This window comes from Hemiscyllium ocellatum, chromosome 37 (assembly GCF_020745735.1).
Source record: "Hemiscyllium ocellatum isolate sHemOce1 chromosome 37, sHemOce1.pat.X.cur, whole genome shotgun sequence".
NCBI classification, from domain to species: domain Eukaryota; kingdom Metazoa; phylum Chordata; class Chondrichthyes; order Orectolobiformes; family Hemiscylliidae; genus Hemiscyllium; species Hemiscyllium ocellatum.
This window is the reverse complement of record NC_083437.1, coordinates 17188325-17212944: the sequence shown is the minus strand read 5'-3', so window position 1 is coordinate 17212944 and position 24620 is coordinate 17188325. Positions and strand designations below refer to the sequence as shown.

The window sequence follows — 24620 nt, the reverse complement described above, 5'->3', positions numbered from 1 at the left end:
CAGCATTCTATATACTTGCAGTACTTTCTGATTTGTATATCTAGGATCTTCTGGTCTGTCTTCATGCTCTATGCAATGCCTCTTCCTGTTTTAATGTCTTGATTTTGCTCAGTTTTGATGGCCTTGGTGCATTTAATCAAAGGTCACAAGTGACCAGGAGACAAATATTAAGGATACATTGGGCTCAACTATGTAACTGTCCTTGAAGCTGTACAACTTAGTTGCAAATATGGAATTTATTTTCCTCTCTTTTGAAGATGGTACTATAAATGAGACATTTCTGAGGAATTTTAACTTTTAAATCTCATATGCTAGTCAAGTGGAAATAAAATCTAATGTCAGAGGGAGGGAGAAGACTGGCAAGAGTAAACTGAAGAAAACAGTAAATACTGGTAACTTTCTATAAGTAGTTGAGCAGCCTTTGTAAGGAGAAAGGACCTGTTGTGGTATTTTGGATGTATACACTTCATCAAGACTCTGACTTGTTAATAACACTTGACAAAACCCTCCAGCTGGAAATGGAGTATTTCTGAATCAAATGGATTGTCTTTTATTTCTCTTTCTTGTGTTCAGGAAAAGCAGCATCATTGTGGCAGCTGACGAGAGTACAATCAGCTGGGGACCTTCTCCTACCTTTGGAGAATTGGTAAGGACTGTGTTGGGAGGTAAGGTAAATCACAAGACTGAGCTGCTTCATGTCTGTGGACATTGGTGCCTGTCACCCTTGCAGTTAGTTCTGCGATCTGATAATGTCACCAAGAAATGAAAGAAACAACGCTGTTGGTCGATTTCACAAGACAGCAGGATTGAAAAATTGTCTGCTCGATGTTCGCAGTTACGATACTTTTGATATTTGCATTTATATAATTGTTTTGTAGAGAGAAATGGGGGTTTTTAAAGGAATTGAACCAAGTATCTCACCGGCTGCTTAAATATACTTGATGTAGTTTGTCTACATTCAGCATTTCTTCAGTGGTTCTAATTTTCCACCTGTGACTAACAAATTTGGAGTGAAGTTCTAATCTGATTGGAGAGTGATATAGAGTGAGATTCCCAGCACTAGGGAATCTACCTGAAGTCTGTGCCAGTACCCATTTTTCCCCTAATCCTGGACACGGCAAACATTTAATTTAACTTTACTGTCAGAATAAAAGTGGTTTTACATGGCTGCAGAGTTTGATGTAATCAATCCCGTTGCTGATACAAAGCCTTCATTCATAGCCATGCTGTATGGTCTAAAGGTTGCAAAGGGACTTTGAGCCTCTTTCTAAGTCTTCATTCCCAGTTGGCTCAAAGTTAATTTGAAGTTAATTACTCTGTCACACCCTGTATAGCCATAATCATAGAGATGTTCAGCACGGAAACATCCCTTTTGATCCAACTCCTCTATACTGACCAGATATGCTAAATTGATCTAGTCCCATTTGCTAGCACTTGGCCCATATCCCTCTTAAACCCTTCCTATTCATATACCCATACGGATGCCTTTTTAAATGTTGTAATTTTACCAGCCTCCATCAACTCCTCTGGCAATTTATTCCATATAGGCACCACCCTTTTGGGAAGACTATGGGCTAAAGGTTGGTGTTCCTGTTTTGAGAGAGAAGTGAGACAGCTACTGGATTATTGGTTTTGCTGCAAAATGAGGGGAGGGATCTGTGAGAATCATTTTGGTGTGGGAGTAATGTTCAGGCAGTGGTCACACTCATTCCTGTAAGCAGTGCATGTGGGGATAAGATTTTGCAGTGATACTGTATTCCAAGAGGTCACAACGAACTAGTCAGAGAATTCCAAAGAGGGTCTTGGTTATTAGCCCAACAAATCCGTTACTGCATAGGGAGGAGTTGCAATGTATGTCAATGTTCATCTCCATCTGAGCAGGGGAGAGTTGCTGATCTTAAGACACCTGCTGGCAACTATCTGAAAGTGCAGGTTAATTCACTTAAATGCACACAGCTGCTTTACAAACTATTGTCAGGGATGGAAGCTATCATTTGCATCACCACCTACAGGCTCAACTGGCACTGTAACCTTGCATTCAGCTAAACAAAATATGATGGATTCTGGAGATCTGAACCAAATCAATTCGAAACTGAGCAGGCCTGTCAGCATCTGTGGACTCAGTGAATAAACCTACATGGGACTCCGTGCTATTGGTTTCTTTTTATTAAACAGATGCTGCCTGACCTGAGTTTTTCCACACTTATTAGCTCATCTAAAATTGATTTTTGCCATTGGCTGACTGAGGCAGGCAAGATTCATCATCATTAGTTTTAAAAATGTAATGTTGTAATCCAATTATAAGTGCAAATTTTTGTCATCCAAAATGTCTGCACGTTGTTAAAAACAAATGTTCCTGCAGTTTGGGCCTACACACGGCAGTGTTATAGATGCAGTCTGATGGTATGAATTTTAACCATAATTGATGTTACAGGGCTATGGGGACAACAAACCTAAATCCTCCACCACTGCGCAGGAGATAAAGACCTTGGATGGAGTTTATATTGAGCAGGTGAGTGAACTGTTCTCATTCGTTTTCCATTTTGAGTCATATAGTATATTCAAGAACATATTTCTTCAGCACTACTCTTTGCAGTGATTTCTGTCTGGGATTTTATCACTTTTGCAGAAGTTCCAGTGTAGAATTGCATACTCCAGTGAAATTGAAATATTTTCTCCCTACCTCATCCCTTTTATGGGGTGGTGGATGTATTTTTGTTCTGCATGGTTAACATTCCACAAAGGAATTTAAATCTATATTTATTAAGGAATTGTTCGTATATCTATGTAAGGAGATCAAAACTGTAGCTATATTATTTGATTCATAGGGGTTAGTAGGATTATCCAGCTTCTGCTCAATGGCTAGAAAGGACTCCTGTTTGAGTCCCAATCTTCAAATCACTCTCTAGAAATTTGAAAACACAGCACAATATAGTAACTGATACGGCAGTGTTGCACACAGTGCTGCAGTTTTTATTGGATAAATGTAAAGATCCCATGGCTTTTATTTTTATGGGGACAGTTCTTCCTTCTGTCTGATTTTAATACTTATTTTCAACCAAGATTACATTTTTTTTTAAAAATCTGGTCATTATCACACTGCTCTTTTTGGGAGCATGCAGTCTACAAACTGGATGCTGTATTTTTTATTTTTTCAAAGTACATATTACCCTAAAGCATTTTACAGTTGTTCTACCACCATATAAATGCACATCTCTTTATAGACATCTTCAACTCAACACCTTTTTTATGCCCAGTGATGCTTTGTAGGGAAAGAATTTTATGTTTTTTTCCTGCAGGTTTCTATGGGCCATGCTCATTCGTTGATGATAGCAAGAGATGAAAGTGATGCAGAGAAAGAGAGGATTAAGAAGTTGCCCGAATATAACCCGCGGATTATCTGATGCTGTGTAGCCTGAGCAACCACACATGAAAGCTTCACTTGAACAAAGGCAGCTGAAGTTTACAGTGCACTGGTCAACAAGATTTAAAACAAAAAAAAAGTCACACTGAACAGGGAGCCAGGCAATGGACAACATCTTATAAAGAACTGTTCCAATTCATTACATAAAAAAATGTTAGTGGTACTTTCATGAACGCGATTACATATGCAGCTCGTAGTAGTGTTTCCAAAGCAATTGATTTAACAATGCACGCAGATAGTTAATTTTAGTTGTGTTGTATGGCCATTGTGCTACCATTGCTTCAGTAATGGCCATTTCTTACTAATGTGTTGGGGCTCTCTATTTTCTTTTTAAGCCCAGATTTGGCTGTTTTAATTGGTCATCAAGAGCATTGTAAGCAAACTGGAATGCTGGGAATCATGGTCTTCAAATGGCTACATTTAAACCATCACTCTGGTACAAGTATTTCTAATTTTAGTTCTGATCTGGCCAGGTGGTCAATAGCATATGTGCAAATTGTGAAATTAATACCCTTCCTTTTTGAGTTTGGGAAGTGTGCACAGATTTTTAAATCTGGTTTCACTAACCACCAAGTCCTGAGGTGTGACTCAGGTTTTGTAATGACCAAACACTTCAGTAGGATAGGACAGGACAGGACAAGACCTGAGTAGATTGGACTTCAACACTGCCTGATGTTTCAGAGGAGCAATGTTCCAGTCAAGAGAGATCTTTTCCAAAAACATATGCTCCTCTTTTAGTGCAATCACATATCTCCAGCTTTATTTTGAGAGGTCTGTTGAAAGATGCTCTTGTTCCTTTGGTTTCTGACATCATCTTTAGACCCCCATGATGAATTCAGGTCCCTTTTTAGCCTTTGAGATTGTGGGTTATGTTAGTTTGCGGCTAACAGGAATCCTCCTGCTGTTAGCAGTACCCCATCAGTGTGAAAGTGCCTTATGATGTCCCACTCTGGCCAATTCATTGTCAATAATTACTAAAATTAGTTTTAATGATTTCCTCTGCAGAGCCCTAATGGCAATCACATTTCCATTTGCTATTCCTGTTCTATATTAATCAATGCGCTTTAGTTACAGTTTTACACTTCTGATAAGCTAATAGAACTATTTTCTGCTCTTTCTTACTCCTGCCCTGTCCTGTCCACTTTGGATTTTTTTTAATAAAATGATCTTTGTGCACTAACTTTATCAGCCCAAATTCTAACCATTTGGGATATTTCTTTTGTTTAGATTTTAGAAGTCAAGAGAGATGTCTTTGAGACTTTTCAGGTGTGGCACGGTCATTTATAAATGCAAGGGTTATGATAGTCCATTGCTATCTTTCCCTATAAAGGGAACAATGAAATTGGCATAACAATCCTGAGAATTTGAGGTCTAAAGGAACTCTGAGCAATGAATCTGCCACCGTGAAGTGGAGGTTGTTCCTCAATTATCAGTGGCTTGTTGACTGTTCATTATTTGGCTAACCACTTTGCTCTTCTGAAGATCAGGGTAAGTTTTTTTTATTTCAGGTATTTTATTAGCATAAGGCACAACAGGATTAGGTCCAGAACAGTTTACTAGACCAAGTAGTCTTTGAGCATTTGGGAATTTATTGGTATTTTGTGTGTGAACTCTGTTTTGATTCTTCTAGTAATATTAGTGAGCAGATCACATTAATACTTATTAACATTTGCATACTGAATCTTCATTACATTATGTCCTAAATTCTAATATCCTTTTGGTTTCAGATTTCCCACCTTTTAAGTTTTTCGGTATATAGTTGAAGTCATGGGAAATCTGTTATAAATTTGAAACCCGTATCCAAAACGTATTCATTCCAAGCTATTAATTATCAGTTGTAATCTTTATCCTCCACTAGCAGCTCTTCTGTTGCTTCTTGGTGACCTGATTGACCACAATGTGAGCGGTATTGACCATTCCTCACAGGTGTCAACGTGCTTATGCTACAGTGTGATCATTTGTAACTCACTCCAGTGGTGTGGCTGATGCCATTCAGAAAGCCGTGTTCCTGTCTCTGGATGCAAAACTGTGAGCCTTGATATGAAGTCCAGTTTTGGCAGCCTTCTTTTAATAAACAGGACTTAAGTTACCCCTTTTATTTTTTGATGAGAGGAGCTAAAACAATGGAGATTACTCTATAATATTTCTCTCATCTTGTCTTAACCACCTCATTGAATCAAAGCTGTAGTTGCCTTATTTTTCACCTCTTATTCCTCCAAATTCATTGTCTGTCCAGATACATTTCAAATTAACTGAATTTTTAAGAGTTTGGATACTTTTGATCAATGTGCTGGAAGGACAATTACAACTTGACTCCTAAAATCAGTCTAAGCAGAATTCTGGTGAGATGGAAGATTGAGATGGAGTCAACAAGTAAATTTAACCATTTTAACGATCTAGTCATGGTTTTAAATACTCTGGTTTTGTGGGGAATAGAACTTTAGAATAAGCTTGATAGTGCATAGGTATTTCTGTGAGTACCCTGTGCTGTATTCCCTTTCCACAAGGTGAAGATAGCATTGGTATCTTGGGGCTGAAGGTGTCGTTTGAATGGAAACGGCTGGTTTCTTTTTTGCATTTTGTCTGACAAATTTTTAAAGAAGCTAGAAGAGATTGGCAGGCTGCAATTCAAACTGGATTTTGTATTCCAGTTAAGTTGGCAGCTTTATATATTCTATTTCAGTGTGGTTGGTCATGAGTTTATAACCCTGAAGTTTCATAACTTTGGTCTGTGTGGGACGAAATTCAATTCTGTAAAATGTTCAATAAACCTGCCTCCGTTTCTTGGTTTTAATTTTTAATTTAATGTTTCCCCCTCCCAATCTAAAATGCCAGCCAAACTGCCTGCTTTCCATTCAGTAAAACTGGCAGTGCTGTGGTGTAATTATCAAAAGCTACAGTAACTAGGTTTGTTTGTACTTTCCTGACCTCTGGCTTTTTTTTTGAGACCCTGGTAAGTTACTTGCCCAAAAACAACTGTATCAGTGTACTGTGCATTTTCTATCCTGATCCTTTTTTAATCTGGTACACAAGTAGCCCTGTGTGGCACTACTGTTACATTGGTGTCTTCCTGCAGCAACCGATGCTTAAGTGTCAAGTTAGCCCAAATTCTGTCCTTTTTTTTTCTCCTTCTGGTTTCAAAGGTGCAGGCTTTATGGAATTGGGTATAAATGTACCACAGAACTTTTCAGGTGCAAGTTGCACTTACGGTATCTTGCATCAGTAGCTGTGAGTATGCACTCTTTTCTGTAAGTATTGCATGGAATTCAACCAGACTGTCTTGAAAATAAAGTAACTTGGATAACTTCGGACTCGTTGACATCTTTCAATGCTCGACAATTTGTGTAAAAAAATAAATAGCACGTGAAACCGAGCATTAGATGGTGCTCTCCTGTGGGAACTTTGTTTGTTTTCTTTTAAATGACTTTTTTCCATGGCAAAAGGAAAGCTATTGATATGACTTGAGATTATAAGTAAAATTGTCTGTAATCACCATTTTCATTTGACACCCAAGTGTATTTCATGTGCTTGCGCAGATTGCCTTCCGTTTTCAGCTCCATGTGTCTGGAATCTAAACCTACCTATTTTAATTTTCAGTCTGAATGGGGAGTCAAGCTGGACTTTCCCTTTTTAAGCACCAATGTTTTTTGTTTTGTCAATAGCATATGTCCAAATTTAGAAATGCGTTTTACTCTAAAGTTGAAAGTGGTTCACCTTGCTAAAAAGAACTTCCATCGTTAAAATGTTTGAGTTTTGGAAAGACGTGTTGACAAGCACATGAGGCTTTGTAGTACAATTTTTTTTTTAAATTTCCTTTTGTTTTGTATATGTGTGTATGTGCTTTATCCACACTCTCTGAAATTCCTCTTGGGGGAGAATTAGGAAAGACGGGGGGGTGGCAGGGAGGAGAGAGAGAGAGAGAGAGAGAGAAGCGGAAAATTTCCTGCTTATGGCTCACTTAACCCAAAGGACAGAGAATCTGAACTGTTCATTGTAGCTATGGTACCTGGCGAAGTAATTCCACTATGTACAAACACCATTACCAGGCTTCCCTAGTAATGCAAAACTAATAATGGAATTGAACATTTGCAAATTTTCAACACTTCCTAAATGAAAGTGAGTTGTGTTGGGAGGGAGCATCTCTTTTCGTGCTGGTTTATTAATAACTAGTTCTTGGCATCATTAGATTTAGTTAGTAATTTGTAGCCAATTAGCTGCCTGTTCAGTGCTGTAAACTTTTTTCTTTTTTTTACTTTTGTATTTCTTGCAATAAATTGAATAAATTTTACCTTTTCATTTCCTTGCATTGTGTGATACAATTGACGATTCAGATATTACATGATAGTTGTAGTATTTGGAGGATTGCTGGTTTAACATCAAGTTATCTTCATTGTCTCTGACATTTTGCAGATGAATTATCAGTTTATTAACAGGTAAATGCTTCTCACTCAATTTGTGTCCCCAGAGTGATTTTTGGATTTTAAAAAGACAAATCTTCAGCCTAAAATTTGGAGAAATATATCCTCCTGAATATTGATGCTATTATTATTTTGTTGAAATTTGTTATGTGGGGTAGGAGGATCTTTGTCATCTGAAATTCTTCCTCGCCAGCACCAGAAAACACACTATCTGCTTGTTAGCAATAGTTTGAAGGAGCTTGCAATGTCAAAATTGACTGCTCTGCTTCAACAGTGATTGTCTGTTTAAAGTACTTCATTGGCTAGAATGATCTTATCTTGAGAATATCCCTTTTTATCAGATTTTTATCTAAATGCTATCTTCAGTTAATTGAAAAGTAAATAACACAATGGATAAAGTTACAGTTAACTATGTTTTAAATGGTTTGTGTTAGCATCACAAATTGGAGGTTGGGACCTCCTGGGAAAGTGATGGCCTCATGCTGTAATTGATTGAGGATTAATCCAGTACCTCTGGTAATGTTCTGGGAACTCTGGTTCAAATTCTGCCTTAGCAGATGATTTGAAATTGAATTCAACAAATATCTGGAGTTAGGAAACTTATGATGACTGTGCAACTGTTGTCAATTGTCAGGAAAAACCCCATCTGGTTGACTAATGTCTTCTTTAGGTGAGGAAACTGCTGTCCTTACCTGGTCTGACCTATATATGACTTCAGGCCCACAGTAATGTGGCTGGCATTTAACTGCCTTCTGAGCAATTTGGAAGGGGTAATAAATGCCGGTCTGGTCAGTGATGCTCAATCCAATGACTGAAGTTTTTAAAAAAAAGAAATGTTGGGTTGTGAGCTCTGGGTAGCAATGGCTACTCTGTTGTTTGTGCTGATGATTAATTTCTTTCACCACCCTAATCCACTCACTCGATTCTTCAAGATGTCATGACTGTTTGTTTTCAGACCTCAGGATGGAGTCACAGCAGGAAAGTTTAGGGGAACACAGCTCTATATGATGCGATTAACTTCAGATGAGGAAAGCCAAGGTACTAGGGAGCAGAGAAGTCATGAGTTGAGGCTAAGATAAAGGTTGAAGTGCCCAGTGATGACAAATTGCAAAGGTGGGATGAGCAAGTGATTTGCAACAAACAAATCATGGGCAAGCTTTGTGGGGAATGGGACAAAGGGGCAAACGTGAAAAAGTAAGGGATGTCCCCAGAGATAAAATTTTGTAGCGACAATTTAAGATGGGATGGGTATCATAGAATGTCTAAGCGCGGCTTAATTTTGGGAGAGGCAGGGAGCCATAAGATTTTTGGGCACGAGAATGTTGTCTTTTTTTTTGTTTGGGAGCAGTGGGGATGAAATGAATAGACGGATGTTTACAAGGCGAGTAATGCTGTGTTGTGGACAGTTGTTGGGAAAGTGTTTTGAAAGATGGTTTGTGGCAAAACATTTGTGGAGATATTTGCTAGGAAAAGGTTGAGTCACTGCTGTAAAGCAAATGGTGAAGATACAACAGGCTTAAAGAAGAACAGGGCCTTATTCAAACATTGGAGTAGTAAATGAAGAAATGGCAAATGTTATAAAAGCAACAGTTGGTCAGTTTAGGGAGTAGGGAACTGGGTAAGGTATGTTGTAGGAAAAAAGAGTAAAATATGGGTGACCATGTAGAGATTGGAGGTGTGCGCCAGGAAATAAGGTAGGTAATGAGAGCCCGGCCCAAACATTGAAGGCACAACGCACTCAGTTGGACACCAACAATGGTAGTTTTAACGTGTAGTTAAAACAAAATGCTGGAAATAATCAGTGGTAACATCTGGAGAAAGATTAATGGTTCAGTTAAGATTTTTAAACTGGCTGCAGCTTTGTTGCTCAGTGGTAAAAAGCTAAACATTATTAATTTTTGCAAGTGACTGATCTTCCCTCTGTGAGGGGGAAACTAAGGAGCAACCTATTTTTCACAAAAGCGAAATACCGTGCTGACAATCTGTAAAAACAAAATTGCTGGAAACACTCAGTAGGCCTGACGGCATATGTGGAGAAGAAACTGTTAGTATTTGGAGTCAAGTATGACCTATTTTTGTTTTGCAAAGGACTTCTGCTTAGATTAGAATATTAACTCTTCTTTCTGTCTCCAGACTTACTGAGGCTTTTCCCCAGCCTTATCACCCACAAACTTCTACCAAGGTTACTGCTTAGACACCTCTGACTTTTCTCCCCTGAGTTGAAGCATTCGGCTACTAAGAGTACAGCTGCTTAATTGGATAACCCGACAGTGATTGGGATTGAATGAGGCCAATCCAAATCAATATAACTGAGCTATTGAGGATGTATGAGCCATCAGTTCTAAATCCGTAGTCACTCTATTGATTTTGTTATCTAATTGAGCATCTTCCTTTAATCATTGTAAGGGAAGAGTCTAGTGACAGACAAGTCGGTCTGATAACATTGGGGTTTTTTTTGTGAATTAATCTTAAAACTAAAAGTATTTTTGCTTTTAAACTGGTTGCATGATTGCGCAATTTTACAGCTTAAAGAATAGAGCTTTGGTTTAGCTGAAAATTACTTTCGACCCTTTTGAAAGCTAGGCAGTTGCCATGAATGGATTAGCCTGCTGAACTACACGCTGTTTAAAAGTGGGGGCAGTGCTTTTGTGGGTTGCACAGTCTTAGGATTGTAAGAATAGCAGCCTATGGTTTTCTTTTAGACCAACTGACGTACATGATATAAGCCCAGCTCCCATTTGTGCATAAAATATTCAATGAATGAAAGATGAACAAAAAAAAACCAAGCCAGTAAAGCAAAATGTTTTTATTGACTTTGCATAGATGAGTTGGACTGAAGGGTCTGTTTCCATGCTGTATGACTTGTAGTAAAATGTGCCTCTTTGTGACTCTCTTCAATTGTTCGCCATTATCTGAGGAATAAAATGCAAGTTTTGGGGAGATTATAGCAAGATCCAGTTATTTCACTGAGCAAGATGTTTAGGAGTGTGGAATGGTCACAATCCTATGACCCAGGCTTAATGCTAATTGTGTCACTGAGATGGGGATTGAGAGTTTGGATATTCATCTTGTCAGCAATACAATTTGGAAAGTAAATGCCTGCAAAATTTTACCCTCTAGTTACTGCTAATTATCAGAAGCTGTTTAAAAGTGCATTATTTCAAGAAGTGAAAGGGTGGGGGGTGGAGGTTGGATAATCCTAAGATTTCTGGTCCTGATTAAGTGATACCACTTGAAAATAATTTGGGTCATCAATGGATAAAAGTGGTAAATGGCTTGATCTTAATTTGCTTTGTGGTTGAACAGACTATTGTTGTTCATTGTCCAGGCCATTTGGGACTTGGGAAAGGTACAAGTGGTAACTGTTTTTGCGATAATATTCTCCAATAAAAGATAAAATAAAGGACACCAAATTTTTTAATAAGTCAGATTTAATTTATAATTTGAAGCATCAGATAGGCGAATAGTTAACTCAAGCCTGTGAGATGATTTAGGTCATCCAGCCCCTCCAGTTGTTCCGTCAATTAAATAATAGAATAATAATAGTGTGGAAGCAGGCCATTCGGCCCATCGATAATCCAAAGAGCATCACGCCCACATCCATACTGTCCCAGAACACTGGACAATTTGGCATGGCTCATCCACCTAACCGACAGGTCTTGGACTGTCGGAGAAAACTGGAGGCAACACATGCAGACATGGGGAGAATATGCAAACTTGATGCGATCACCTGAGGGTGGATTTGAATGTGGATCTCTAGTGCTGTTAGGTAGCCGTGCTAATCACTGAACCACTATGCTATCCAAATGGCCAAGCTAATGATCCTCACCTCTGGTTTTTCTACCTGTGCCCCCAAGATGCTGCACTTGTTAAAATTATTAAAATGCTTCTCTCGGCTTTTCAATGCCCTGAAGAACTAGCCCTCTATGGAATTCCTCACATTCACTGTTTTGAGTAGAAACTTGTTGGGCCAAATGGCCTGTTTCCACACTGTAGGGATTCTACAATTCTATGGAAAACTTCCTTGCATTGAGATAATGCCCCCTAGTTCTAGATCCTTGCAGCAAAGTGCTCTCAGCTTTTACCATTATGAGCCCATTAAGAATTTTGTACATTTTCAATAAAATATCTTCTCATTCTTCTAAATTCCAATGAGTACAGGCTCAATCATGCAATCTGTCATAAGAAAATCCTTCCATACAGGGTATCAGCCGAGATAGCCTTCTCTATTTTGTCTCCATTGTCAGTATATCTCCCCTTTTTCAAAAAAGGGACAGTTTTTGTTTACAGGTATTTCAGGTATTGTTATTATTAAAGCTTTTGTTTTCCTCCATTTCCTTTTGAAATAAGAGCCATTATCCCACTTGCTTTCCCTATTACTTGCTGATAACCAAGATTTGTGCTTCAGCATTCTGCAGTCTTTCTCTATTTAAATAATATTCACTCTTCTTCCTGATCGTACATTGTATTTGTATTTTTCCACATTATATTCTGTTTACCAAGTTTTTTTTTGGTCCATACATGTAACCTGTCTCTATCCTGAAATGTCACCCTCACTGCTCACGATATCCTAATTTTGCATCAACTGTGAAATTTAATTATTTACACTTCAGCTGTTAATATTGAGTACACAATAATGTGCTTCCCAACAGTAGTGGCTGCCTTCCTCCCAAAGCAGTTACCTTGCTCTCTGCTAATTTAGCATGGGAAGGTAGGAACAGGAGTAGGCCATTCAGCCCATCGAGCTTGCTCCACCATTCAATAAGATAATGGCTGACCTGGGACCTAACTCCATATACGTGCCTTGGGTTTATTATCCCTTGATACCTTTTGTTTAATTTTTAAAAAAGTGTGTATCTCAGATTTAAATTTAACAATTAAGTTTGCATTGACTTAATATTTGAGGAAGATAGTTCCAAGCCTCCACTTCTTTGAATGTAGAAGTGCTTTTTAACATCTCTCCTGAATGGCCTGGCCTTATTTGGACTACTTGACTCTTCAACCAGTGAAAGTAGTTACTTTTTATCTACCCTGTCTTTCCCTATTAATATCCTGAAACCCTTACCAGATCACCCCTTACCACTCTCAGTATTGAATAGTGGGAGAAAAAGTATCAGTAGAAAGCCTAAACGCCCTTGAGTTTATATCTGATATTAAATCTGACAAATACAACCATGTTAATTATAACATGTCTGCATCAAGGACATATGCCTAATCCTTATCTCTAATGTACCTGAGCGATCCAGTCATTGTAGGCAGAAACACGAGTGAAGATAGTGGGCTTCTTCTTGGCATTGCAACCCAAACTGGATACAAAGCTGGCAATGCCATGGATTTCCCAGGTTCCATCAGTAGCTGGGCAGTTCAGAGGTCCACCAGAATCCCCCTGTGAAGAAAGACAAACTTGCTTCATGAAAAGTCACACCTGAAGTCACGTGTCTATTGGCTAACGGAATGCTGTGAGAAATTTAAGTCTGCAAGGATCAAAAAAGAACATAGAATTCTCAGGAAACTTGGGTATGGTGGCCTGTCTGGAGAGAGTCAACCTTTCAAAATCTGCTATGACATCTTCAGAAGTTTGGAATGCAATTCAAATTTGGTGTTGTTACAAACCGTATCCCAGAATAACTTGAGTGAAATTTTAACTTTGTAATGTTTGAGTAGGGAAATACCATTAAAATAAAACAATACTTCCTCATATACGATATCACGCTATCCACAGCCATCCAACAATTGACCAGTGTATTCTGCTGAGGCTGGGGTGGAGAAAGAATCGGGGAGGGATAATAAAGATGCAGTGCTAAACCTTGTCAGGATATTAAAGGCTGCTATTTCCAGCACAGGTACAATGGATTGAATGATTTGGAGGTGCTGGTATTGGACTGGGGTGGGCAAAGTTAAAAATCACAACACCAGGTTATAGTCCAACAAGTTTATTTGGAAGCACTAGCTTTCGGTGCGCTGCTCCTTCAGGTGGTTGTGGAGCGTAAGATCATAAGACACCGAATTTATAGCAAAAGTTTATAATGTGATGCAACTGAAATGATATGTTGAAAAAGACCTTGGATAGTTTAAATCCCTCCGCTTTTAGAATGATCAGGTTTGTTTCCGTTCTTTCTTATGTGAATAACATTCTCAAATAAACTTTAACAATAGGTGCCATGTAAGATCAGATAATGCATTGAAGGTGTGAGGCTAAAGTCTGTCTATTTATTAAAGGGATTTACAGAATCTTACATGGATTGAATGGCCTCATCCAAGGCTATAGTATTGTGTTTCTGTAACAAACACCGCTATTTAAGAAAGGCTATTTTGATTCCTCCCTCCAATGTGTTCACCGTTTCAATGGAATAAACATAGATAGTGTATTTTTGTTTCTAATCAGTGAGACTAACACATTTTAAAGTTCTCTACTCCTAGCTCTTGTTTCTCTGGGTTGTAGACCTATCATACTAATTACTTAAGTTGGCCTTCCTCTTCTACAGTCCTGTTTTGAAACCCAAGCTGCTTTCTTTCTTTTTTTTGGTTTTTCACATTTGTTTCTATCTTGAATGGTGTTCTGTCTGAGTTTTTGTTTAAAGTTAAGAGTTGTCGTTTTAGAATTTTCATTGTGTAGTTGTAAATTATTTCCCAAATTACTCACATTACATCCAGCAACAATGCCATCTCCACCAGCACAGACCATTGTCTTTCTCACAGCAAATCCCCACCAGTCTAGTTTGGAGCAAGTTGCATGATCTACAACTGGCATAAGGGCCTGCTGAAGATTGTCAGCGATAGGGCCATTTGCTGTAACGAAAATCAAATTGAGGTGGTTGAAGTTGGCTGTCTTAGTAAAAGAAAATTTCATTTGTCTCCCCTTCTTCCCCGAAGATTATCCGGTACCTTACTCAAGTTGCTGTTATTCATTCTGGAAGTATTTAAACACAGGCTAATAGACCTCCTACAGTGTACAAAACGCCCTTTGGCCCATCAAATAGGCGGCACAGTACCAGAGACCCGGGTTCAATTCCTGCCTCATCCAACTGTCTGTGTGGAGTTTCCACCTTCTCCCCGTGTCTGCGTGGGTTTCTTCTAGGTGCTCCGGTTTCCTCCCACTGTCCAAAAATGTGCAGGTTAGGTGAATTGGCCATGCTAAATTGCCCGTAGTGTTAGGTGAAGGGGTAAAGGTCGGGGAATGGGTCTGGGTGGTTTGCTCTTCGGAGGGTCAATGTGGACTTGTTGGGCCGAAGGACCTGTTTCCACACTGTAAATAATCTAATCTAATCAAATGTACCAACCTCTATACTAGTTCCAATTTCCAGCATTTGGCCCATAGAATCTCATGTCATTCAAGGCTAAGTGCTCATCTGCATACCTTTTTCAACGTTGAAGTTACCCATGTCTATTGTCTTCCTAGGAAATACATTCCAGATTTCCACCATCCTCTGGATGAGGGAGAAAGCGTTTCTGATGAACCTCCTGCCCTTCACTTTAAAATTATGTCCACTTGTTCCCCTTTGAAGGGTCAATAACAACTGTTTTCCATCTGTCCTGTCCATCCCCCGCACAATCGCGTACACCTCCATCAATATTCTGCCACCCCCCAGCCTTATTTCCTTAAAAAAACTGAGTCTGTCTTGCCTCACTTTATTGCAAAAATGTTCCAACCCAATTTATTTTGATGAATTTCCTCTATATCCATCTAGTGCAGTTCTGCCCTTCCTGTCAAGCAGTGACCAGAATTGCATGCAGTACTCCCAGCTATGATCTAACCAGAGCTGAACTTAAATCTCCTGTCAAGGAGATTGTCATTACAATCTGTATTCACAAGTTTGACACAATCTAGTGCATTAATCTCCTTGTAGTTAGCCTAAAAATCAATGATTATCTCACTATGTAGAGCCAGGATATATAACTTACGCACATATTGAGAAAAGGCTATCACCCCTTTCCAAGATCTGGAAAAGATGTAAATGATCTAGAAATGTATGCTGAATTTTTAAAGACTATTCTGGAGAAATCAGATGTCAACATATACAAAGAAAACATTTTGAATGCTACTCACTGTAGAGACGCCCCCATCCTGTTACGTAGCAGGAGTAGTTGTTGGGGAGTATAGTATTAGAGGCAGGAATGCATCCCAGCTCTATTGTGTTGCTCAGAGCCACAGGACTGGAAATCTTCATGAGTGCAATGTCATACCTGTTGAGGTAAGAATGAAAAGTTGCAGATCAATACTGGGTTTAGCAATAGGATACAAAGATGCCACTTGTAAGAGTATTATTTGTGTGGAAGCTTCCAATACACTTTGCAAAAGATTGGTCTAACCAGAGACTTTCAAGGACTTTGGTTTCCTGGAATAACATACGGTGAAAAGTTTACTCAGTATTGTGTAGCACTGGAATTACTGCATTAAACAAAGTTACCTAAAAGATGATATTCCAATTGCCCTTACAGTCTTTAAACTAAACTGAAGTTCTTGGTAATGATACCTGCTGCTTGTGTCTGGGTGACAGCATGTGGAAACTTCAACAATAAAATGATAATATATAGCAACATGGCTGAAACTCCTAAATGATGACTGTTAAAGATGCTCTGAAATTGCTGGCAAGACTGCTTTTTCGCTTTTTTTTTTGTTTAATGATGAAAGTCCTCTTAGTTTGAAAAACCCAGAAGAACTGCCGATGCCGGAAATCAGAAACAAACAGAAATTACTGGAAAAGCTCAGCAGGTCTGGCAGCATTTGTAGAGAGAAATTAGAGTTAAATGGTTTGGGTCCAGTGACCCTTCATCAGAGCTGATGGTGGCTAGGAAAACAACTTTATTTTAATGCAGAAGATGGGGTAAGAAGTAAATGATTGGTAGGTGGAGATAGAGCCCAAGAGAGAGGGAACAGTTGAACAGACAAAGGTGGTAATGGTCAGCCTGGGAGAATGAATAGATGCTAATGGGACTATTAGTGTGTAACAATGGACTGTATGTAGTAGCAGACCATGTGATAACCGGGGTGGGGGGTGTTGGGAGACTGGTGTAAAGTAGTGGAAGAAGTTGCCCCTAGCCCTGAAGATGTTGAACTCCATATCGACTCCAGAAAGCTGTAGAGTTCCCATGTAGAAAATGATGCACTGTTCTTTCAGCTTGCCCTGAGCTGGAGCACTGCGCTATGCCTGAGACAGATGTTGGCTAGGGAACATGGTGTAATGCTGAAAATGTGTTGCTGGTTAAAGCACAGCAGGTCAGGCAGCATCCAAGGAACAGGAAATTCGACGTTTCGGGCCAGAGCCCTTCATCAGGAATGAAGGGAACATGGTGGTGAGTTGAAATCCGAGGCAAACAGTGTTCTGTGAAGCAGTCACCCAGTCTACATTCAGCGCAAGCTGGATGAACATTTCATTTTCTATTTGGGAACCCTACAGTCTTCTGAACTCCTATGAGTTCAACAATTTTAGGGCTTGAAATACTTTCTGTCATGTCATTACCCTAACCCTGACACACCAGGCCTTGTTATTACACGGTCCGCTATTGCACACTACTAATGTTTAGGCACTAATAGTCCCCATTAGTTGCTATTCCTTCTCTTAGCCTGATCATTACCTACTCCTTTTGTTCAACTGTTCTTCTCTTTCTTTGGGCTCCCTCCTTCATCCTGGTTTCTGCATTAAAAAACATTTTTCTTACTACCATCAGTTGTAAAGAAGAGTCTCTGGACCCAAAACATTTCTCTCCACAGAGCGTGCTAGATATGCTCACTTTTTCCAGTAATTTCTGTTTTTGTGTGCTCTTGGTCTGGATGCCATATTGCTGTTGTCCCTTGCAGGACTATACCTTGACATCACCCAGTACTGTACTCACCAGGAGTGGAAAATAAAATTAACAAAACTAAAGCACTATAGTGCTTATAAATGATCTTGTGAGCAGTGGAGTCTTGCCTCTGTGACAATGTGCTTCTCCTAGTTTATGTAAAGTGGACTGAATAGAATCTCATGAATCATGAATAATTTTAGCATCATTTGATCAAATGCAACACCCAGGCTGCAGTAAATGAAGCAATTGCACAACAAGCCCTCCTCAAGATATGAGCCCTTAGGAAAAAAGGATTTGTTTCAACGGAGGTTGAACTCCCACTACCTTGAAAATCAACTCTGTCCCATTAAATATAGGCAGCAAGCTGTCTTAACACAGAGGAATCCACATTATCTTCAAGAGTCTGCTACTCAAGCAACTGGGCGATGGGTACCCACCTTCTATGGGTTATTGGCTGCATGCAATGCAATACGCACCCTCTTCCTATACTTGCTTTAATTCGAAGCATTTAAATCTAGGTTAGCATTACAAAGGTCAAACTGTGATCAGATATTACCAGAGTTTAACCAAATGCAGCTTTGTGATTGCTTACCTGGCTAAGACCATCCCACAAGCCAGGGTTGTGATCTACATGGTTGGATCCAATTGAATAGACTCCGAGAGCCCAGTGATAAATTAACACCACTGCTAGCGAATGGACTGAATGGTCTTCAGTTGCACAGGAGTGGTCCTACCTAGCTCACATATAGAATTAGTCCAACTGTCTATGACACGTTTAAATGATTTAAGTAATATTTAATCAAATAACCAGGCTCACATACAATCTTTGGTGAATTGATACTATCCAATTTTTAATAAAACCCAGCCCAGGATTGGTGGACCCAAAGCCTTGACATTCTTGAGACTATGAGACAGACCCTTTTAAATTGGTTTGAATGATCCTCAGTATAAGTTCTAAATTTTAACTGATCTCGTACCATAAACTCATACTGCTGTGAAGAATCTATTAGATTATGAGGTGGTCCTAGAGATTTGGAAGATTGGTGTGGAACTAGAATATAATGTTCGCTGTGACTCCCCTGAAGTTGGGGTTTCATAGTTTTGGTTCGCAAAGTACAGTAAATTGATACATACCCAAGAGCAACAAGAATTGGATTCCATTTCTCATGGACAAATATGTTCTCTGGAGCAATTTCAACTGCCATTGATCCGGCTTCTGAAGCCTTGAGGTTATGTTTGCCAAGGACCACCCGATAGGTCCTGCTCTTGCTGAAAGAGAGAAAAATCAGAAATTTTAATCCTCTGAACCGGCATTTCCCCAGTCAGTAGAGACATTGGATACAGCCATTTGCCTGTAATGTAGGACTCGCCAATATCAAAGGTGTAGGAGAGAAGACCAGATCAGGCATGCAGTAGAGTTGTCTGCCGTTCTGTTTATGATTTAAAGGCTTTTAGATTGGAGGCGAAAGGGGAAACTGTAGAGTTTTGAAGTTGTGGGAGAGAAAGATGTGGAGGTGCCGGTGGACTGGGGTGGATGAAGTTAACAACCACACAGCACCATCTTATCGTCCAACAGGTTTATTTGGAAGTGCAAGATCTCAGAACATTGCTTCTTTGGCAGGTAGCTAGTCAGAAGGACTGTAAGCGCTCTGAAAGTTTGTACTTCCAAATAAACCTGTTGCACTATAACCTGATTTTAATGGAGAGAATGAGTTAGTGTAGAAGATGGGATTACATAGCAGAGAAAAATACCATTTAGCTGGATTTTTAAGATAGTAAATTGCCTAACTCCCTGACTGTTGTTCGCTCCCCATAGCCCTGTCCAGTCCCCTTTAGATGGTTATTATTGCCTCCTCCTCTGTCCTCCTGATCCATAAGAATATTACCTCCTCTTCCTCATACCATCATCTGAGAGCAATAAGACATAGATGAGTAGGCCATTCAGCCCATTATGTCTACCCTACTATTCAATCAGATCGTGTTTGATCCACTTGCCTGCCTTTTCCCCAATTGATTTTTAAAAAAATGCTTATTTCAACCTTGAATACAGTTACTGACATAATCTCGACAGTCCTCTTCAAAATTGCACAGATTCACTACCCTCTGATAGATTTTTAAAAAAACTCTCCTCATCTCTGAGTGAGTTTACAGGGCGACCCTTATTCTAATTTTATGTTCTCTGGTCCAAGACTCTCCCACAAGGGAAACAACCTCTCTTCATCTATCCTGTCAAGTCTCTAAAAATCATACATCTTTCAATAAGGTCTCCTCTCATTCTTCTAAACTCCAAAGAGTTGAGGCCCAACCAGTGAATTCCTCTTCATATCATCCTAACACTCCCTACATCCAGAACCCTCCTGCACCATCCCTGTAGTCATGCGTTCAGCTCCTCTCTCCCTATTTCTCCTTGTATCATCCTAACTACTTGCCTTCCCACCTATTTTTCTGTCATCTGCTAACTTTGCTCTTGTACATTTATTTCCCTCAACCAAGTTATTTCATGTGTATTGTAAATGATTGTAGCCTCAGCATCGATCTCTTTGGTATTCCACTAATTACAGGTTGCCATCCTGAAAATGTTCCCTTTATCCAAACCCTCTGTCTTCTATCAGTTAGCCAATCCTCCATCTGTGCTAATATATTACCCACAAGACCATAGACTTTTACTAAATAGTCCTGGTCTCCCTGCTATAGAAAAGATTTTTGAGCTATACGGAGAGGCTGAATAGGTTGGCTATTTTCCCTGGTGCATCAGAAGTTGAGAGGTGACCGTATAGAGGTTTATAAAATCATGAGGGGCATGGATAGACAAGGTCTTTTTTCCCTGGGGAAGGGGAGTCCAAAGCAAGACGGCAGAGGTTTAGGGTAAAAGGAGAAAGATTTAAAAGGGACCTAAGGGGCAACTTTTTTATGTAGAGAATGGGATGTGTATGGAATGAGCTGCCGGAGGAAATGGTGGAGGCTGGTACATTTACAATATTTAAAAGGCATATGAAAAGGAAGGGGTTAGAGGAATATATGCCAAATGCTGGTACATGGGACTAGATTTATTTAGAATATTTGGTTGGCATGGACGAATTGGACCAGAGTCTGTTTCCATGCTGTACATCTCTGTGACTCATTAAATACAATGACAGAGATAAAAAGTGACATTTTGGATAATGTATGTAGGATGTTTGACTTATGTCATAGGAGAAAGAACAGAAGGAAGGTTGGAAGAGTGCTGAACAACAGCCGTGTGACAGAAGCATCATAGCAAGTAAAGTTGCAACTTCGAGCTGTAAGGGGGATCATCTGCTAGATGAGAAGTGAGGTAGGTGTCAAGTTATAGTAGCCACTCACCTGATACAGTGGGCAGCAGTCATTACCCAGTTGCTCGCGATGAGGGACCCTCCACAAGTGTGAGCCCAATTATCATTTTTTAAGTACTGGAGCGAGACCTTGATGAATTTGAAATAAAGGTAACAGAATCAAGTTGCAGAGTTTGAAATAAAATATCCACCCCACCCCTCACCTCCTGCAATCTTACAAAATAAATTTGTGACTTGAATGTTGAGTCATCCAGTTACTCATGAATCCTGGGAGTTTTCAAGGCTAGGGGCATGACCACAAAAAAAAATGATAGCTAGCCCCCTCATCCAGTCTTCAACATGAGTTTATCTTTTGGATTCAGATGAATTCAGATTACTGCTAGTGTACTCGTGGGTGGTGTTGGTTGGCTCGTATTTATTACCCATCCCTAGAGAAGGTGGTGGTGAGCTGTCTTCTTGAACCGCTGCAGTCCACATGCTGCACATTGACCCTTCGGGAGGGAGTTCCAGGATTTTGATCCAGTGACAGTGAAGAAACAGCACTTTATTTCCAAGTCATGATAGTGAGTGGCTTGGAGGTGATCTCGCAAGGGTGATTTTTCATGTATCCGCCACTCTTATTCTTCTAGATGGAAGTGGTCGTGAGTTTAGAAAGAGCTATCTAAGGATCTTTGGTGAATTTCTGCAGTGCATCTTGTAGGTAGTACACTTTGTTGCTACTGAGTGTCGGTTGTGGATGTGGTGCCAATCAAGTGGGCTGCTGTGTCCTGGATGTTGGAGCTGCACCAGTCCAGGAAAGTGGGGAGTGTACCATCACTTTCATCAATGGAACATCCTCCTCATTTTGTTTCAGAATAAAACTGTACCCTACCATGTACATTTCTCAATGTTTTTAATGACCATCTTTATGGAGAAAAATGAATGTATTAAGATGCTGTTAAAAGTTAATGAACTCATTAACGAATTTGCAGACAATTGCTGTGCACTGTCTTAGAGAAATTGAACCAAGGAGATGTGCTAGAAATTGATGAGATATCTTCTCAGTCTCCTTCACCAATACAATTGCCTACATTATGAAGTCTCTGACGACCAGCAGCTTAACTGGGTCAGGATCAACACAAGCAGGAGCTATGCAACAAGTGGAGCATTTCTGAAGTACTCACTCAGTACCCTTCTTCTATAAAGCTTGAGTCAGGATTGTGATGGACAGCTGCAGACACAAGAACACTCAAGAGGTTTGGTACCATTTAGCGCAGGGCAGGTCACTCAATTTGTAAACATTGGGCTCAATATCCTCATCCATGTATGCTTACACCTATATGAATTAGGGGTGGAAGAACTCTGGTCCCAGAGCCTTCTCTGCCATCCTGCAAGATCAGGACTGATGTGTATATGTCTTGAATTCCATGTTCTCATTTACCCACAATAACTTTAGATTTCTTTGCTGAGCAATAACCTACTTCTGCCTTATAAAAATTCAGTGACCCTGCCTCCACTGTTCTCTGAAACAAAGTTCCAAAGTTGCACAAGTCTGAAAGAAAAGAAAATCTTCCTATCTCTATCTTAAAAGGGCAGCTTTTAATTTTTAACTCACAAGTGGAAATATCTCTTCTATGTCTACCTTGTCAGTGCTTCATAGCATTACATATTTCAATCAAGTCACCCCTCATGCTTCTAATCGCCATTAGAAACTAGCCCAATCTGTCCAACCATTTGTCATAAAACAATGCACTGATTCTAGGTATCAATCAAGAAAACCTCCTCTGAATTGCCTCCAATGCATTTACATCCTTCGCTAAATAAGGAGGCCAAAACTGCACTCAGAATATGGTTTCACCAATGACTGATGCATAGCATTCTCATATTAATGTCCAATTTCACTTGTCATGAAGAATAGCATATAGCCTTCCTAATTACTTGGTAGATCTGGATGCTACTTTTTTTGTGTGACAAGGACGCTTAGATTCCTGTCTACCTCAGAGTTCTGCGGTTTCTTTCCATTTCAGTAATGCAGTGTTTTTTTTCTATTCTTCTTGACAATTGAACAATTTCACATGTTCCAACATTACATGCCATCCGCCAGATTTTTACCCACTCCCATTCACTCAACCTATTTCTGTATCTTCATTACGTCTTCACTAACATATTTTTCTACCTGTCCTTTTGCCAGCTATTAATTTAGCTACCGTGCCTTTGCTCCCCGCATCTAAGTTTTTGATAAACAGTCAATTGTAAAAAGCTGAGGCCCCAGCATAAACTCCACTCATCACATCCTGCCAACGTGATCAGGTTGGACAAGATTTTGTGAGAGTGTAGTCCTCCACCCCCTTTTCAGGGCATTTGTGGTTGGGCAACCAATTGCCCTGAGCAGCATCACTCCCATCCTGAGAACAAATAATCCTCACAAAAGGGAATCTTATCCTTCTAAGGGGATGAGTAACCCTTTGGAGCACTAAGTTAAAAATCACACAACACCAGGTTATAGTCCAACAGGTTTAATTGGAAGCACTAGCTATCGGAGCGCCGCTCATGATTTTGGAGCACTATTCTTCTGATACAAGCATTGGCAGGTGGCGACCAGGAGATGGCAGTGTTTCTCAAGTATAGAATGTCTGCATTTATTTCAAAATACTATCTGCAACAATTTGTACGTACATGGAGATTTTAACAAACTAAGTTTGTTAAAACACGCCAAGTGTCATCAAAGGTCTGCAGTCAAACAAAGTCTCATATTATGCCACACAGTCATTTGGTTGTCTTTGATAGCATTTCTGAATATAAATTATAGAATCGTATAGGACCAAAAAAAACCACTTGGTCCATTAAGTTTGTACCAGCAGAAAATATACTGTTACCTACGCTAGTCCCACTTTCCTGCGCTATGTCCAAAGCCTTCAAAGTCACGACATTGCAAGTGCTCATTCAAGTATTTTTTAAAGGTTGTGAGGTTTCCTGCCTTAACTACCCTCCCAGGCTCTGCATTCCCACACTCTCTGGGTGAACGTTTCCCTCAAAACCTCCTACCTTTCACTCTTAAAAGTGTGAAACCTTCGTTCTTAATCCTTCAACAATAGGCTAGCAGCTGCTTTCTGTTTGTCCTCTAGTCTAAAGAATTAAAAGAAAGGTACAAAAAAGATCTAAAATAAAGAAAGCGAGCTGAGGGTTACCTACTGAGGTCGGGTGAAGGGGAAAGTCTGTGGGATTTTCCGGACTGCCTTCTATAATGTCCCAGAGTGAGAGTTTGGGTCGAAGCTCACTGAAGTTTAGGAGAATGCGGGGAAACAGCAAGATGCAAGGCACAAAAGGGCTTGAAAGGGTAGACAGTGAGCGTTTGTTTCCCCTGACTGGATTATTAGACACAGTCCCCTCATAAGGGAACAATTGTTTAGGGCTAAGGTGATCAGGAACATGTTCACTCAAAGTGTTTGTAGAATTTAGGAATTTTCTATCCTAGAGAGTTGTGACTGCTCCGTCGTTCAGGATAGTTAAGGCAGAGGTAAGACCAATTTCCCAAAAAATTGAGAGGCTGTACAAACTGGTGGAGAGCAGAGAGTTGTAGAAATCTGCCATGTATTGAAAGGGACAGAGGCTTGAGGGGCTGAAGGGTCTATTCCAACTCCTCTTCCATTTTTCACCTTAGCAGAAAGAAAGGAGAGTTGGTGGAAACAGCTGCTTTGAAAT

General features: G+C 39.7%; 2 protein-coding genes across 3 annotated transcripts in view; one reads left to right on the top strand and one right to left on the bottom strand.

Annotated features, from left to right (window-relative positions):
* Positions 1–7720, top strand: part of rcc2 (regulator of chromosome condensation 2) — a 32833-nt gene extending 25113 nt beyond the window's left edge. For both annotated transcript variants that reach the window (XM_060851838.1, XM_060851837.1), the window contains 3 exons: positions 574–646; positions 2435–2512; positions 3300–7720. In XM_060851838.1, the coding sequence (XP_060707821.1) occupies positions 574–646; positions 2435–2512; positions 3300–3404 (256 nt within the window). In that variant the 3' untranslated portion in view covers positions 3405–7720. The remainder of the gene's footprint in view (positions 1–573; positions 647–2434; positions 2513–3299) is intronic.
* A 2948-nt stretch (positions 7721–10668) lies between these two features.
* LOC132833525 (chymotrypsin-C-like) lies at positions 10669–21033 on the bottom strand. The gene is made up of 6 exons (XM_060851880.1): positions 20971–21033; positions 18763–18897; positions 15890–16026; positions 14486–14631; positions 13076–13228; positions 10669–10754 (listed from the first exon to the last, which is right to left on the bottom strand). The coding sequence occupies exons 1-6, from the start codon at positions 20991–20993 to the stop codon at positions 10737–10739; spliced, it is 612 nt and encodes a 203-aa protein (XP_060707863.1). The 5' UTR covers positions 20994–21033; the 3' UTR covers positions 10669–10736.
* Between the last annotated feature and the right edge of the window lie 3587 nt (positions 21034–24620).